Source organism: Acanthaster planci, linkage group LG13 (assembly GCF_054643075.1).
Source record: "Acanthaster planci isolate LZ-2023a linkage group LG13, COTS_SCS, whole genome shotgun sequence".
Classification (NCBI taxonomy): Eukaryota; Metazoa; Echinodermata; class Asteroidea; order Valvatida; family Acanthasteridae; genus Acanthaster; species Acanthaster planci.
Genome location: NC_141789.1, coordinates 15,609,974 through 15,623,618, shown reverse-complemented (window position 1 = coordinate 15,623,618; position 13,645 = coordinate 15,609,974). Strand labels below are relative to the sequence as shown.

General features: G+C 38.9%; 1 protein-coding gene across 4 annotated transcripts in view; it reads left to right on the top strand.

Moving 5' to 3' along the window:
• The window catches only part of LOC110973958 (Kv channel-interacting protein 4-like), a 119,527-nt gene that overhangs the window by 42,140 nt on the left and 63,742 nt on the right, over positions 1 to 13,645 (top strand). Inside the window, exon 1 of one of the 4 annotated variants that reach the window (XM_087145233.1) lies at positions 11,488 to 12,287. The exons of the other annotated variants lie outside the window; for them this stretch is intronic. Coding sequence (XP_087001359.1) covers positions 12,134 to 12,287 — 154 coding nt within the window. The 5' untranslated portion in view covers positions 11,488 to 12,133. Of the gene's footprint in view, positions 1 to 11,487; positions 12,288 to 13,645 lie in introns of those variants that run through there. 4 annotated transcript variants of the gene reach the window in all.

The following is a 13,645-nucleotide window of genomic DNA, read 5'->3' as shown; positions in this document are numbered from 1 at the left end:
TGTTGCAGTGTTGGAGAAATAATATCCAGTAGTCCTGCAAGCGCTACCTCATGACCAAAAGACCCCCATCGCTGCTGATTTCAATGATGCATTGCCTCCGGTCAAGAACAGTCTTAATAAGCCAGGCTCCTGATGTACTGCATTCTCAGACCTACCCCGAAGAGTATCTAATCCTGGCAAGTTTAGATTGAAAAAAAAAAGCGTGGTTTATGTATTCTTACCTCCACCCTCAAATCTTCCTCAATTATCATGACGTATACTTTTTCTCTGTTGATTCGCGATTGGCTAACTGTGGTGTGGAGCCAGCGAGGTTTTTCTCATTATCCCGCATCCTGGGATTATTTGAGATATCTTGAGCCTGAGGATTTGGTATTGACAAGGGTGAGATAACTTGATGCTGTGGGGAGAGATGAGATACATAATACGTGTAACTGTGTGATAAGTTTGATGTTCATGTGTTCACTGTGTTGTGTGTAAATACTGTACAAGTCAGTGTGAAAATTCCAAATCATTGTAAAAAACACACCAAAACTGTTGTGAATCTAGGATTTCTCTGGAGTGTTTAAATTTGTTAGCAGTTAGAACAATTGGTATATGTGTACATGTTCTCTTTTATAGATGTATGTGTTGGAAATATGGTTCTTGCATTTGACATGGCATCAGATCAAATTACAGCGCTTCGTCACTGTCTTTTTTCAAGCTTGAAATGTAAACATTGAAGCCTCTTATTCCCAAGTTCCTGAAGCTACTCTGTTGGTTTGTGGTGCCTTGGGAAATCTATTAGTATATCATATTTCATTTATGATAACAATCGTGTAGATCCTTCAAGTTTGCTGCCTAGCTTTCATTATTCACTCACACCAGTCAGTTTGAAATTTACAAAGTCACAGATGGAAACATGTCATGATCTGAAATATGACGCCATCGCTTTCGTTTGAAGATTGGAGAATTGTATGAAGAGCATGCTTGTCATGTTGCTCGTTATCTTCTGAGTGCTTCCATTTGCAAGGAATTTTTAACAAATATTTCAGAGGGTTTAAGATTTTCAAAATTTTAATGTATGAAGTGGGTACAAATTTTTTATTGGCTGAAAGATCTCTGCTGTGAGAATAACATCGAAAATGGGACATTTATCAGAAATATCACCCCTTTGTGTCTGAGTCCTCAAGGCTGTTTACATTAATTAGACATAAGAGACCTACATGTATGTAGACACATTGGGTAACTGTTATTTTGCAGAGAAGAAAAGTCCTCAGACTTTACATGGTAAACACCCTGGCCTGGCCTATTCCTTGCAAAACATGGCGATCTGTACCACAGAGTGTTTGACTGGTAGAATCAGTTTTCAGTTATCTCACCTTGCCAGTGACCACCACAAGAAGAACATCATGCCAAGCTGTTAATGTCAGTGTGTGGTTTCGTGACCAGCCAGCCAACTGTTGTCAGGTTAAGAGATATGATTACACAGCCCCGAACCCTTGATGATCGAGGTACCTGCGCACGTTCCTCGGTCAACATTACACGGAGACGGTTTGGTTAACGTTCTGAAGGGCAAGACCTTTATGCGCTGATCTTTTCATCGTTGCCGCCGATTCTGGTTGATTATTAATTGCACGAGTAACGTTCATTTCACTGTTTGTGGTTGTGACAGTATTTAATTGGGTCATTCATTAGCCGTTATTGCATTTACTGGTCGCCCTTTTTTTAATGACTTGGAAACAAATTGGAGGAATAGCCTAAACCCTTGTGTCACAGGAGGTGCAAGATGTACAAATATGAAGAAGGTTGCCACTGAATAAAAAGTACGATTTACTCCTTTAAAATGACCTTTATATCCTACTTTAGATGTATTCATGCTTCCTGCACAGTAAATGTACTGGTACTGTAGACTATTACACCTGTGTATGATGTTTTGAAGGCCAAAATATTGTCAAAATGTTTTTCTCCAAACAAAATACATATTGGTTTCATATCTACCATGGTACTGTCTACTACATGTACATACATCATATACATGTTCATGTACATGTACCTCTGCTCATGTATTCCACTGTGGTAATTGCTCATAGTACATGAACTGGTCGTCTCTCAGTGGCCATGTCTGACTTGGTATGTCTACGTGTGTGGCTTGAAATTACACATGACTCTACGGGAAGTGGCTACAGCCATTTACCATAGACTCATGCATAATTTCAAGCCATGTAGCGAAGTCAGACATGTAGGTAGCCAGTGGTGACTAACTGAAGGCTTAGGTGGACACCCCAATGCATGCAATGCCACTGATTCTGTAAGGCCAGCCTGGACCCATGCCAGACTATTTCATTACAGATACCATATGGGATGGTATGAAAAGAACACCAGGCTAGGGGGGCACACACAGTCAGTATTTCAGTCCGACTCCCAGGTGCATGCACAAGTAGGATTGTTGTTCGATAGAAAAAGCTCTCCCAGCTCATGAAAGGTCCTCTAGCTCCTAGAAGTTTTTGTGTTGTCTGGTAATTCTGAGTGTCAAAATCCCCTTGACATGAATTTTTCCCTTTGAGCTTGGGGGAATCTTTTGTTGAAACTGTCAAGTATTGAGTTTTATCATATTGTGGTGCTACTGTGTGGAAATGGCTTTATGATTAATTTCCAGCGCGTATTCTGAAGCAAACTTTTCAAAGCTGTACTTTTAGCTGAGTGCTTGTTAGCTGAATCATAATTCAGGTTACCGTACTCTGGCAATTAAGACACAGACGTTACTGTCCTCAGAAGAACTACATCGTCTACATGTAATCCAAACTGGTTTGATTATAATGCCTTTTAATCCTAATTTAACTTGATGATTCTGCACTTTACTGGCTTGTTACAACGATGGTACAAGTCAAGACTTTTGTTCTTCCAGTTCAATGAGAATTGAACGGAATGAACAAAGCAGATAATTCCAGCCTAGCCAGGATGCTTTTTATGACCCAGGTGACCTTGATGCAACAAGATGTTCATTGCAAATATGCTCATCATTGATTGGTTGTAATTGGCATGCATATTAATAGGAGGGAAGTCATTCAGCTCTTTAATCTTGTGTGCAGCAGTAGGAATGCTGGGAAAACATATATCAAGTGGATGAGCAACCTTTTTTGACTTTTTAAGGGAAGTACTCAAGGGTAAGGACCACATGAAATGAAATATAACAAGTAGGTTACATGCTCTGTTTTCAAATTGAAAAGAACTTAGAGACAAGTTTGAAAACTACCTGTTGAAGCCAGCCAATCTGCTGGTTGTCCAGTTTTCTCTTGCACAGTATGGCACTTCCGTGGTGGTCGAGCAGTGGCCGATGAACTGTTTGTTCCACATGCCTGCCAAAAGCTGGGTGAGAATTCTCCTGTGATGCTGTACCCTGAAGAGGGCCTTTAGGGAGCGCCTTCGGGGTGACGTGCCATAATATGTTCTTAAATGATAACTGACGCGGTTATGCTACTATTGATGGCCCGCGTTTTGATCTCTTTTATTTGATTAATATTCCCATGATAAATTTTGGAACTATTGAAATTCTTGTCAGGTTCTCTGGTTGGTAAAAAGTTTTGATCAACAACTGCTTTTCATCATTTCATGACTTACTCTGTCGTTCTGTTTCCTATAATCTACAAAGAATTTATGAGAAGCAATTCCCTTTCTTATTCAAAGAGACATGTATGGTTCTGCAGTACTCAATCTTATTTAAAGCACCATTTTTACTTTCCATCAAGATTCTGAGGATTTACTGTATCAAACTGTCCCTTCTGAGATGGAAGAAACTACCCTCATTATTCCAAACCTCTTGTAATTCATCAAGCTGTACTTGATTGAGTTTGTCATATTTCAGTTGCCCTACTTACAATCTTGGGTTCAAGCATTTCCCTAGCCATTTTCTCGCTCAAGTCCCTGATGCATCTGATGGATGTGATTGTCATTCAAACCTGCATCACTGTCATTAGCCGAAGATGAGTCCTAGTTTAACTAGATTCCATTGCCAGGAAAAAATCCATACTGCTACACAAAATGGAAGATATTTTGCAACATAGTTTGACTATGATTTGACAGAGATCAATGGAGTGAATTCATGTGTGACTAATTCATCCCTATAGCCACCTGTTCACATTGTGTTTTGAGTTAATAAAAGCCCCTTCTTAATGAAATTCCATCCCCTTGCAGTTGTGGATAATAAGTAAAGAGATGCCTCACAGATGTGAGCACCGAATACCTGATGTGAAAGCCATGCAGTGCAAATTAAAATTTCCACTCACTTTTGTCCGTTTGGTTTGATATTTCTATTTCTCTTTGATACATGTACACGTACATATGTACATGTAAGGATGTGTAAACATGTGCATACAGATATATCTTGAGATATACAGTTGTCACTGTTCACAGACCCGTGCGCGTGTGGCTAAGTTGTGAGTTTTAACTTGTACAAGAACGAGTTCTGCTTGTATTTCATACCATAGCTTGGCAGTAGTGTGGTGGATTTGTGACCAGAGGGTGCAGCGCTTACAGTCACTGTGACTTCACAGGAGCTTGATGCCCATAGTTAAAGTACATATTGAATTTACATGTACATGTAGTTACTGGATGGTTTTGGATGTGGATGAGATTTGGAAGATTGCAAATAACTGTGGGAGATTACGAAGGACGGCGTAATTTTATCCCTCTCTCTCTACTTTGAAATGTTGAATGTTTTTCAAAGCATTGCCTGCAGGAATTGTTACCTCTTGTATCAGAAAAGCATGGTTTTCTTTGCAGGAAAACATCAACACCTTTATTCTGTTTTGATGAAAGTTCCCAAATATGAAGGAAAAAACCAAGTTTTGGGTGATCTCCACTATCACTCTTTGTAACATGATCTTTTTCTCTTTGTTTTACATATATCTCTTCTGTCGTACATCAATTCCACTTGCTACCTGCTCATGTGCTTGGTATTATAACTCTACCAACAGGTGAGTACATGTACATGCATTAGTAAAATCTTTGGTTCAGTTTAGATTATATTTTTCAGGTATTGAAGTCATTTTGTAATTTATTTTCTGTTGTGTATATAATTTTTTGTTGCACACCAACACACAAAAATACATTTTTTGGTGATCTTACTGATACATGCATGCCTTTTTGATCATGGCGTAAGCCATGATCATCCTCGAGAAACATGCTTATAAAAAACTCTAGGTATTCAGCTGCAGCTTGATGGTTGAGTCACTGCATCTGAATAAAGGAATTTGTTGAAGGCTTGCACAGGTGAATACTTCTATTTTGTAACAAAAATAGCTTCAATTTGAAAGGGTTAGTTCCTGAAGTCCTGAGTATGTTAAATACTGTATTTGAGGGAATATTGTAAGGCTGGGATTGATAATTTATCATTTATTTCATTTACAGTGTGCTCATATTTATGTACACTAACAGGCATGAGTAGAATTTGGTTTATAAGTGTCAGTTTTACCCTTTTTCCCCGAGCAGTGGACAGTCTTATCCTCTCCTACCACATTTTAGGGGGGGGGCTGGTTTTGGAGGGCCTTGGGCAAACGTTCAAGTTGTCTCTCAGTTCAATAACTCGCCGCTTTCCTGGCGAGGTGACAGCCATCTGGAATCGGTGTCTCCCAAATGTCGTGGATGGTAGGACGCCGTGTTTTTTTGATTGGTCTTCCTGTGTGGCCGCTGGATCGATAACTTTCACAGCTCTCTACCAGAGGATTAAACAAATGGCAGACAGTGCTGCATGTGGATGTCACGAGGAGATCCAATCACTGCAAGATAGGAACATTGAGGAAGAATTGATTGTTCTCCCTGGCATCTCCTCCACACAGTCCACTTTGCCTCTTTGTCTCAGGTTGACGGGAGGGAGATGGGGGAGAGAGGTGAGAGGGAACAGGCCGAGTTTTTTCTGAGAGGAAAAAAGTATTGTGTCTGACCTGTTGGTTGGCTTCATTGCCAGACAAATATTGCTGGAAATCAATAGCGAGTATAACCTTTCCCTGGTACTGTCCCTTTCATCATTATAAATAAAGGTGTTAGACAGGGATAGAGAACAGTTCAATGGCTTTTTTTTAATTAGTACACAGTAATGATCCTTTGGATGAAAACTAGGACGTGATTCAGTAGGGACTGGAACTATTTCGTTTATAAATGATTCTACAAAAGAAATACAACTGTGCAATATGTGACATGATGTACATGTATCTAAAGTGGTTCATCATTACAGCGGTAGCATCCAATCTACTCCAAGTTTTAGGTACGGATTCATTAATTGTGAGTGTTCTCAACACATCCCGGTGGTTGAAAGCATGGAACCAAGTTTAATACTGCTTTGGTGAGGGACAGACCTAGAATGCACCTGCCGTCAGTGCAAGGTGAATTGCATCAAGATTACGCGTCAGTCCAACTGATCAACTCAATTACATGATATCCCCCTTGGCTCTGTGTTATTGTTTTAACATAGTTCCCTGCAGCTGGTCGGTATATTTGGTAACATTTAGTGTTTATGTTTAGCATTGCAGGGGCTTTTATCTCCAAGACTTCACTGTGCCTCGTTTCCGATCAAACACCACGTGTGATTGCCCTTTGATATTTTACAATACTTGGTTAGCGTTTGCCCAGTATTGGAGTATCTCTGCTTGCATGTGTATAACGGATGCTAACTCTTTTTAATGAAGAAATTCTTCTTTCACCTCTAAGCTATGTTTGAAGTTTATTTTTTTGTTGTTTTCACAAAAGAAATATGAGCCAATATGCAATTTAGCCGTCAGTATAGAATCCATTTTTACCCTGTAAAGTCCACTTAGCATACTACATTTGCTTTCCTTCTTCAGAGAGCATTTTCCTGAAGTCTGATTTTCAACTTGGCAAGCAGCACCACATGAATTGTCTGTCTCCAACATGAGCAATTCTGTAGATTAGTTATAAACATGACGTAGGTTCAGGCTCAGCTCTTGGAACTCAAGAATTTGTTCTTAATTCCTCTAGTAGGCAAGGCTAATACAGGACCTCCAATCAATGAGCATACACACGCTGTGTAGAAACAATGATTTATGAAAACTGTGATTTAGGCCTTGAAGAAGGCTTATTTTCTACGTGTACAATACCGGTATATTGCTCAGGTTGGAATGAGATGCATGTCATTAAATGCAGTGTACAAGGTTACCATTCTCCTCGTAACTGTTTTGTTCTGTCTTCCACGTTACAAATTTTTTATTTTCAGTCTACACTTACATGTATGTATTTGATTTCCAGTAAAACCGACCCAGTTCTTCTCAGTATAGAATGCCAAGTACATTCAAAGATTTAGCATTCTTTTTTTCCAAGTCGAAAGAACTATCTGTCAACAATAATCACTGACATGATTATTTTTCACACCTACGTTCACTTAGCCTATTTACTTTTGTGCCTCATGGGAAAAAAGTCACAGCAGTTTTTGCTGAAGAGGTATGAGATTCAATCTAATCTCTCAAAACCTGTGACTGTCTGCACTTGTCTGATTTAACAATGGCACATGTGCTTATAGAAGCAGGTGAATATTCCTAAAAAAGAAATATAGAAATAGCGTTGAAAAGAGCCCGGAGCGGTCTATGATTAGAGCAGTTGCAGATTTAGTTCCTTCCTTTACACCTGCTTCAAGACATGATGCAAACAAATATAGCTCCTAACCTCAAATATGATGTAGAGATCTTAAGGCTTGCTGTCGGAAGGGTTCGGAATTTAGTGGCCAAGGCGGATTGAAAAAAGAAGAAGTGACGATGGTAGGCAGGCAGGCTGGCACGTTGATCTATTTTGAGACACGGTCTCTTGACTTGTGGCTGAGCATGGTGTACGTGATGTCATGGATGATGTGAGTGGATTGCGAATGTGAAGGGGCAAAGGTTGGAGAGTGGGGTGCTGGCCTTGTACAGTACGTAGCCTTCAGCAGGGCACTTGAGGCACAGCTCGTTGCTTAGTCTGCTGCTCTGAGAGAAAAACAAACTCACATTTCAGAGAAATGAAAGACGCAATTTAAAAAATGTGGTTGAAGTCACATAAGTTTTTAAAAAGCCTTTAAAAGAATCTTGGACAGTATGAATTAATTGGAACGATTCACATTTTCACCCACGTAATGTCCGTTTTTATCAAAGTAAAGGGCTCAGTTTGCTCATTCAACGGTACATGGAATGTAGTCTAGAACAAAATAACTAAGAAAATGGGATCCAGTCACATACTCTTGACTTATCTATTCAGTAACTTCTGGCCATGTTGTTAACATGTTACTACTGTTTATAAGAATCCTAGACTATCGGGAAGTGCATTTTGTGCCGACATGTGAAATTTCTGAATCAAAAGAGTTTTTCGGTTCCATCCTAAATGTAAACTTAGTTGTACCTTACAATACTATTCATGTAGATGTTATCTTGGAGAGGTTGTTTAACCCATAGGCCCCAACCCTGGTACAGTTTTTCCCCCAGAATCTGTGACCATGAGCTGTCCATTGTTTATCGGCAATCAATGGTAAGGATAGCCAATCTGTGTAAGCTTGACTGATCTCCTGATGTGATCGTATTAGCATGACATATGCTTTGAGCGGAGATACCTACAACCACCCAGCCCCAGGTAATCACTGACATCAGGGTTGTCCGTACCTCCTTGAATTCTTAACTCAAAGCTTAAGTCAGCTTTTGCCAAGTAATACCTTGTTTATTTGTATTTACATATATTCATTTTTGTATCAGGGAAAATAGATCAAGGTTGATTGTACAAACTTCAAACGTTTGTTTCTAATTTGTGGAAAATTTGTTGTTTGTATTGAGTAATTGGGCCATGTGAAATTTGAGTGTCCCCATTACATCTTTGCTGTCCTATCAATATGTCTGCATTACAATGTTTTTTCTTTGTCCAGATATTAAATATTAGATCATTATTGAGAACTACCGACTTAAAAAAAAAATTTGTAATGTGGCATTAGAAAGAATATATGCCCTTGGTTACGCAAAGCAAGATTTTATATTTCTTGTTTTTCTACAATTCAATCCGACCAGCAATGCAGAAGACCAGTATTTAATAAGTTACCGTGGCAACATTAGATCATGCAACAATTTAGATGTCAGGAATATTTCAGAAAATTTCTACAGATGGACCAGGAATCCAATGATTGAAGAGTAATGTATGGGTACACCCTAGGTTTAGTTTGTAATATTCAAGTGTTTATCCAACGTTTGGACATTTACTTGAAAAACAAACTAAGAAAAATCACAAAGGAATAGGGAGTTGAACAAGTGGATCATTCTGTAACTTCTTGATTTTGTTGCGTCCCTGTCACATATGACATGATTTTGTAAGTTTAGAAACATGCTTTACTTTGCCAAATAAGAAAAATCTAAAACTAATTTCTAAGATATTTCCATGTCCAATAACATAGGTCAGGAGTAACATGGACTCAGCGTTTATAGAATGACCCAAGTACGTGTATGGTGTTTTGACACAAGAATGATTGTAAATCATACTAGCCAGCCTTTTTGTCTTTGAGAATGAACAAAGTACATGTACATGCCGCGTGGCGTCTGCTGTAGCTTGCATGGTTGGAATATATTTATAGGCACATTGAAGGACCTACCAGTTCTAACCTCTCTCGTCAGGTCTCAATACCACAGTGGGAAACTCTGATGCTTCTCAATTGTCAAGATGATTGAAGTGGCTTCATTAAGGGGGTGGAGGTGTCAGGGGAGAGGCGGTGGGCAGTGAAGGTGCCCTATTATACAAGTATCTGGGTTAATTAGAGCAAGGAGGGGTTGTTCTATATAGTATAGCATTTGTTGCTCTGGTCTCGTCAGTTGGTAGAGGGACAGATGATCCTCTTACTCTTGGATCCAATATTCTAAGGGACTCCTTCTCTCTGTGGTATTTTGATAAAGTGGGGTCAGGATTGAAATGAGACTTTTTTCTGGGAAACGTCAACTTTGAATAATTTCTGAGATGTACATGTACATGCAGGGTGTATTTTTATGGATTGTAATTACGTGTGTAATTCAGCTTCAGTGAGGTTACTTGTAAGCTTGAATTGTAAAATTTAAAAATTCGATTTCAGTTGCAACATGTCAGGCTTTATAGATTCCCATGATCACTAGTCTGCCTTCACACCTGCAAGTCATTTCAATCACCAAAGTCACTGCATGACCACATACATGTACATGTGCATGAGCCTAGTGGACGCAGTCTACACGTATATTACATTGCGACATCCAACCATCATTCACTCTCCACACTTACATCTGTTTGTAAAAAGAAATCCACTCTGGCAATGCCCATCATAAACTTTAATATTGAACCAGTCCAAGGTCTCCTTTAGACTGTTAGTTACATGTACAAGTATGGTTATATATCTATTTCTTAAAGGAACCAAGAAATGAACTTTTCTTAGAATCACTTTTTGTGTATCTCTGTACTCTTCTTCCATGTATGAAGGCTGTTTGACATCTTTTTGGAGATACATGAACTGAATGGTGCACTTTTTCAAATATTAATAATTGACCAAGCATTTCTGGCCAAGTGAGGGCGCTTTTGCTTTGTTGTAAATCTAAGAAGACGTGGTTCAGGTTGCAAGTTTTCATGTTCAAATTGTGAATCCCACATTTGCTATCTATCTTTGCTGAAAGGATTTTTGCTGGATTATTGCCATATACTTACACAGCAGTGGTTAAAAAAATCTACAAAGTTTCTGTGCACAAATCAGTGCAACAGTGAGATTCAGTGCCTTGGATGACATTATAGTTCTGTCATGAATATGCAAATTGCATTGGCATAAAAACCCCAAAAAGCATCAAAATGGGTTAAAATTGCAAAACAAAAATTCAAAATGAGGTTAATTGAAACTCACAGATGCAATTTCAAGGGTTTTTAGTAAAATTTATAAAAATATTTTTATTTCCTGGTTCCTTGAAGTTAACAATGAGTTTAGGCTTACCAAAGGCATGTTGGCAGTTTCTTATGTTACTCATTGCTCCACACACATTTCTTGGTGTCTGTTAACGCTTGCGGTATTTGAACGAATTGTATTTTTCAAAGATCGTGCTGAATAACATACAATTTCTTTTTTCTCGAAAATGACAGCATTCCTGGTGGTAAGATTTTATAGATTGTCTGACACTATTATGCACTTATTTTATAGTAAGATATTTAAAGATAATTCAACACTCGCATTTTTGAGATCTTGCAAATCCTATACATTGCCTTTAAGTTTCAGTCTTGTGCAAAGTATGGCCCAGACCCATGAAAGTGTGTGTTTTTTTGGACTACGGTTGTCCGCACATATTGGCTACTGTTCAAGCCATTCAAGTTCTCGGCTGCTTTGTTGCATAAAGAACTTGCATGGGTCACTGCATGTTCCATGCTGCAGAAGAGTGGGTTTCCCTCTGGTAGCACAAAACACTTGTACTTTGCAAAATACAATAGTCCATTTCTGTGTTTTTCTTGTTGTAAATGACCTTGCATGATAACGGGGACTTCACTGAATGCCAGAAAATTTGCCCAAATTGTTGGAACACCCCAAACACCCTTTTTTACTCTGTGACTTTGTTCCATCACTCTAGACTTGTGTTTGAAATCAAACCAAACATCACAAGATTGCTGGCACTGGGTTTATAGGTGTTTACTGTGTGGACCAACCCCACGTTGAACTGAACTTACCAACTTTTTCTAAAAAAAACTCTAAAGAGACGAGTTAGCTGGCCCAGTCTATCAAGTATGTACTGAACATCAGCTCGCTGCTGCAATTGACTGGACATTTCTACAAACTACCTTGATTGAGGACAAAGTTGGGTAGACATTATGAACATCATCTGTGTGGAGAAATTGACTGGACATTTCTACAAACAACCTTGAGAGCAAAGTTGAGTAGATGTTCTGAATATCGGCTGTATGCTTAGATTGAAGTGATTTTCTACAAACTACCTTGATTGAGAGCAAAGTTGAGTAGATGTTCTGAATATCGGCTGTATGCTTAGATTGAAGTGACTTTCTACAAACTACCTTGATTGAGGGCAAAGTTAGGTAGATGTTCTGAATATTGGCTGTATGCTTAGATTGAAGTGACTTTCTACAAACTACCTTGGTTGAGAGCAAAGTTGGATACATTCCGCTGCTGTCTGTGACCCACCACCATCCCAATATGCAGAGTATGGTCTCATCTGCCTCTGGTAGGAGGGTGAATAGTCGAGGCAAGTCGATGCAAGATTTTCTCAGTGGAAAGGTAAATCGGCGTAGGACAGTGCAAGATGTTCTCCTTGGAATTCGCCGCCGTATGTTCCAGCAAGGTCATCAAAGTGAGTGAATAGTTGTGGGAAAGCTTATTTTGATGGTAGAAATGGTTGCTGAATTGAAATGTCCGCAATTTTGTTTTGTAACTGTGCATGAGAAAATCTGAAAGAAGAAAAAGTACAAGTAAGAAATAGTCCATATAATTGAAGTAATCGTCTCTGTGTCAGTGGGATTTTTTGTTGTTTCTTTTTTGAGTAGGTTCAATGGAAGTAATTTGTATTTGGCAGCAGCTCATGAGCCATCCTTTTTTATGGAAAGTTTTCATTCAGGGGCTTTTGTGAGGAGTGGTCTTCCAAACAAATTGTTTGTTCCTTATAACCAGAACTTAGAAAACATTGCCACATAACTACATTACAGCTGGTCACTAATCCAATTACTTTCCCCAGTAATGTAGTGTTTCATGACACAAAGCTGGATGTCTGTGAAGGCCAATATTGGTTAATTGGGCAGTGGATGTCTCACTGATCTTGCGGTTGACTTTACTTGATTGATTAATCAGAATGTTTGTAACTGCCTTTAGTGAAGTTGTGTCTTCCGATGACCATGAGATCTCCATTCATCATTGTCACATGACTGACTTTCAGCCAACAACATTAGTTGAGTAATTGTTTGATATTCTACTTGTACTATTCCCGTTTCTTAAAAAAAAAGAGAAACAGAGCTTTGAATCATTTCAATCGTTTGTACACAGATTCATTCATGTTTACATTTGTTTCAAAAACATTGGAAATTTACAAAACATGTCATTTGTTCCTCCAAGTGTCATCCCCAAAACTAACTTTGGTCTGTACTGCTTCTTCATAACTTGCCTCTGAGCATTCAGTTTGTCATTAAAAAAACACAAAATGGACACTTTTCTCTGCTTGTGTCATATAGTTTATACAAAGTGTCCACAGCCTGTTGGCTCAAAGAACAAGGTAACAAGCCCAGTCATGGTATCCCCCACTAAAATTTCAGCAGAAAGGAATCAAAATCCATGCATTTGTGCTGTTGATTTTAGGAGTGTATCTGTCATAGGAAATCTCTCCCATATCTCGTCGCACAGGCTATTTCTCTTCACTGTCCTTACAGAGTACTGAAGTGATTACATCACACGCACAATCTTGTGTGTAAAAGTCATTAGTGTGAGAACCAGCTCATGAACCAACTCGCGCATTCTCCATTCGTTTGTATGGCATTTACTGGTTCTAAATGACGTTACACTTCAGTACTCTATATACATGTACCTCCTGTGGCTGACGTCAAAGTAGCGAAACTTTTAGAGGTTATTCACTAAGTGTGAAGAATCTTTTTAGAGGGCTGAAATTTACACCTGTAGTTAAATTTTAGATGAGCACATAGGAGATTCATTTGTCTGGCTGTG